The 3,449-nt window shown below is 53.7% G+C and overlaps 1 protein-coding gene across 1 annotated transcript in view; it reads right to left on the bottom strand.

Moving 5' to 3' along the window:
- Positions 1-316: 316 nt before the first annotated feature.
- LOC104270764 (nuclear receptor coactivator 1-like) overlaps positions 317-3,449 on the bottom strand; it is a gene marked incomplete at both ends in the record, with an annotated part of 5,268 nt that continues 2,135 nt past the window's right edge. Inside the window, 3 exons of the mRNA XM_009865222.1 lie at positions 317-451; positions 1,230-1,370; positions 2,504-2,599. Coding sequence (XP_009863524.1) covers positions 317-451; positions 1,230-1,370; positions 2,504-2,599 — 372 coding nt within the window. The remainder of the gene's footprint in view (positions 452-1,229; positions 1,371-2,503; positions 2,600-3,449) is intronic.

Below are 3,449 nucleotides of genomic sequence, written 5' to 3'. Positions count from 1 at the left end.
CACGGTGCAGCTCCACGGCCTCACCTTCCCCTGTCCTGCCCGTCTCTCAAAGCCTCTCCCTCCGCAAATATTTTAAGTTCTCCGGGGCAAGGCAGAAATGTGAAGCACGTCTATAAACCTCCACCTGAGCTCCCGGGGCCACTTCTTTGCAAAACACAAATTGTCAAGAGCAACAGAGCTGCCGTCGCGCTGGTTTTCAGCCCCTCACAGGGGATCACATCAAACTGGCACCCCCAGTGAGACCCTCCTTCTGCTCTAGGGAAGGGCCACTTTGATTTTCGGATCTCCCAGCGCAGGAGCTGCAGTGGGGACGTACCTGTCGATGACGTGGATGCCCATGATGAAGGGCTGCATCTCCGGCAGAGCTTGCACTTGGTGTGGGCGCTCAGCACCGTCCCGTCGCTCAGCGTGAAGCGGTACGAGGGGCTGAAGGCTGCGCCGCGTGTCATCACTGCAGGAGACAAACCAGGAACACGTCAATCCCCCTTAGGAACAAAAGCCAGAGCCCACAAGGCCCTACAAACACCAGGAGGACGATGGAAGGAGCAGAGGAGAAGGAAGGAGCTGCCTGGGACAACCAAACCCACACGCTGCGCGTTGGCTGACCCCGTGGACCCCGAAAACACAGAGGGTTACGGCTAACCACAGAAATCCTTCTCCAGCTCCAAACCCGTGCCCTGAGGTGGGTACATCTAAATCCCACCCAGCTGTGAGTGCTCAGAGCTTGCAAAAGGGCGATCGCCCAACCTCCAGCGTACAAGGTCCGAGCTGACGAAGCCCGGCCGGGCTGGGGAGGTGCAGGAGGATCCTGCTGCTGGAGCCCCAGTGCAGCTACAGCCCCCGCTGGGAGACCTCCTGCTCCCACGCTCCTGCCTTCCCCGCGTCCCCGTCGTGAGCATCCTCACAAGCGACGCTCACGGCGGAGCTGATCGAGCAAACACGCTCCTAGAAGAGTTTCCTCTGCTTCTGCTTAGACCCCAGGGATGGCGTTTGGGGATGGCACAGGAAAAATAAATTAAGATAATCGTATTCGGCTCCTGTTTATCTCAATTCTGTAATTCCTGAAGGGAGAGAGGGAACCTCCTGGCTGGAGGAGCTCCACCAGTGTTACTCGGCCCTTTCCCCTCTCTCTTTGGCACTTTGGGATTATTATTGCAGCGCAGATTTTTCTGGAAAGCCCTTATCCAGCAAGGAGGACGGTGCTTTGGTGAGGAAGAGGAGCCCGTTACCTTCTTGAAAGAGCTGTCTGGCGTAGGAAGGCTCTCTGCCCTGCGGCTGGAAGAAAGCGTAGATGCATTTCCGCACCAAATCCTCCCAGCCCGTCCTGCCGGCCGCTCTCAGGGAACTGGTGTCAATGGAGATGATTTTACCTGGGTGACGAGAGAGAGAGAAATTGTGTTACTCAGGCACAGCACGAGAAGTCCCTCGGCACAATTAGGTCCAGAAATGTGAAACTGCGCTCTTCTTTCTGTCGGGCAGCAGCGGCAGGAGCGCGCAAGGAGATGGTCCAGAAGGAGACGGCGGTTCAAGGAGTTTGTGTGGATACAAACCCCAATATTTCCAAAAAAACAGTATTGCCTGTATGTAGAAACAGGTAAGCACTACAGTCGCTAAGTTGTTAAATTTCAAATGCTTGATTGCTGCTGAGGTTAGTTGTAGTGATTTATTTATACAACGTTTTTGAACAGCATTATCAGCATTCTAGGGTGGTTTGCTAATGTGACGTGTATCTTCCTCTTCATCTCACTTTATTTTTTAATTAAGACGAAAAAAAATCACCTGTCACTGTCTATTTTAATACTTCAAAGTTGTCTTTTGGGGACAATAAATTTGTTTTTATGTAATTCTCTGAAGCATATGTTAACATTTTCCATTGTGTTAATAAAGATATAGTAGAGGATCCATTCCTTGGTATATTTTAAGCCTAGAAAATATACCCAACAAGAAGCACCTTTGTGCAAAGGGACCCTCACTACTCCGGGGCTGGGGTCCCTGAATTTACACCCTGCCAGCCTTGCCCACACCCGAGGGTGCTCCAAGCAGGACCTGCCACCTGCTTTCTGCCTTGACGTGGCAGCTCTGCAGGCAGAGTCTTACACCCATGGGCAGGGAGCAGCAGAGAAAAACATTAGAGATTTTCAGGGAAGTCCAAAGGTGATGATTAACTACCAGGAAGAAGGTCACCAGTGTGGCTAGAAAGCAATATCTGGCCGAGGGCAACCCCGAATCTGAAAGGTGATGTCTGTCCCAGTCCCACCGATCAGCGAGCTCAGGCCCCCGAAACCCAAGGCAGCTGGGGTGGGCTGCGTGCCGGGCGCGGGTCTGGTGTGTCGGATCAGTTGAGGTGTCAACTCAGCTGAGGTGTTTCCAGCGGAGGTGTGAACCACCTCGGTACCAGCAGGCGAAGCAGAGGACCCCGCTCGTGCCACGGGGTCCTTCACCGCGACAGCGGGGCCACCAACTCCTCCGGAGCCCGGACCCGCCGGCATCGCCAGGACGTTACCTGTGGTGTCTTGCTTGGTCACGAAGGATTCGGAAGGGGTGACGGCTGCTGGCCGAGGTAACCGTCTCGCGATGCATATCAGACACGACTGGAAATCTGCCAGAGCAGAAGGGACCAAGAATGTGAAAACCAGCCGTTACAACCGTCGCTTGCAATTCAACGTTTTAATTAAAATACCACCACCGGGCTTAATTGCCATGCCCCGCTCTGGAAGTGTTTACCCTGAGCAATGCTCCGGCACCTCGAAGCGAATCGGCTCTTTCTAAACTCCATAAAGTTCGCTGGAAAAGAGGTTTCCAGCGCTTGGAGAAATTAACTGTAAAGGCTTTTCAGATCTGGCAGTATCGTACAATAAAAGCCAGCGCTAAAAGCCAGCAACTGTCGGCTTCAGGCAAAGTATTTGGTCGTAAAATACCGTAATTTATTCCTTCCAGTCATGATCTCCCATGTAAACCGCAATGGATTAATCCAGCTAATGCGCTGGAAAATAGCTGGGACGCAGAAAGGAGACTTTAAGGCATCTGCAGGAGAGCAACAGCCCCTACGGCACCGAGGGAACCCTGCCCGTCCCGCGTCCCCGGGCAGAGACCTGCCCGCAGGCAGCCCGTTCAGCCCCAAAACGTGTGGGAAAGGTTGGGAAAAACCTTGAAGATCATCAAGTCCAACCGTCAACCCAACACCACCATGACCAACAAACCACGTCCTGAAGTGCCACGTCTACACACTTTTTGAACGCTTCGGGGATGGGGACCACCCCGGGCAGCCTCTTCCAGTGCTTCAACACTCTCTCAGTAAAGAAATTTTTCCTCGTATCCAATCTAAACCCCTCCTGGGGCAACTTGAGGCCATTTCCTCTCATCCTTGGGAGCAGAGCCCGACCTCCCCTGGCTGCCCCCTCCTGCCAGGGAGCTGCCGAGAGCGAGAAGGTCTCCCCTCAGCCTCCTCT

This window comes from Apaloderma vittatum, unplaced genomic scaffold (genome assembly GCF_000703405.1).
Source record: "Apaloderma vittatum isolate BGI_N311 unplaced genomic scaffold, ASM70340v1 scaffold942, whole genome shotgun sequence".
Classification (NCBI taxonomy): Eukaryota; Metazoa; Chordata; class Aves; order Trogoniformes; family Trogonidae; genus Apaloderma; species Apaloderma vittatum.
The sequence above is the reverse complement of the archived record's forward strand: the minus strand, read 5'-3'. Positions and strand labels throughout refer to the sequence as shown.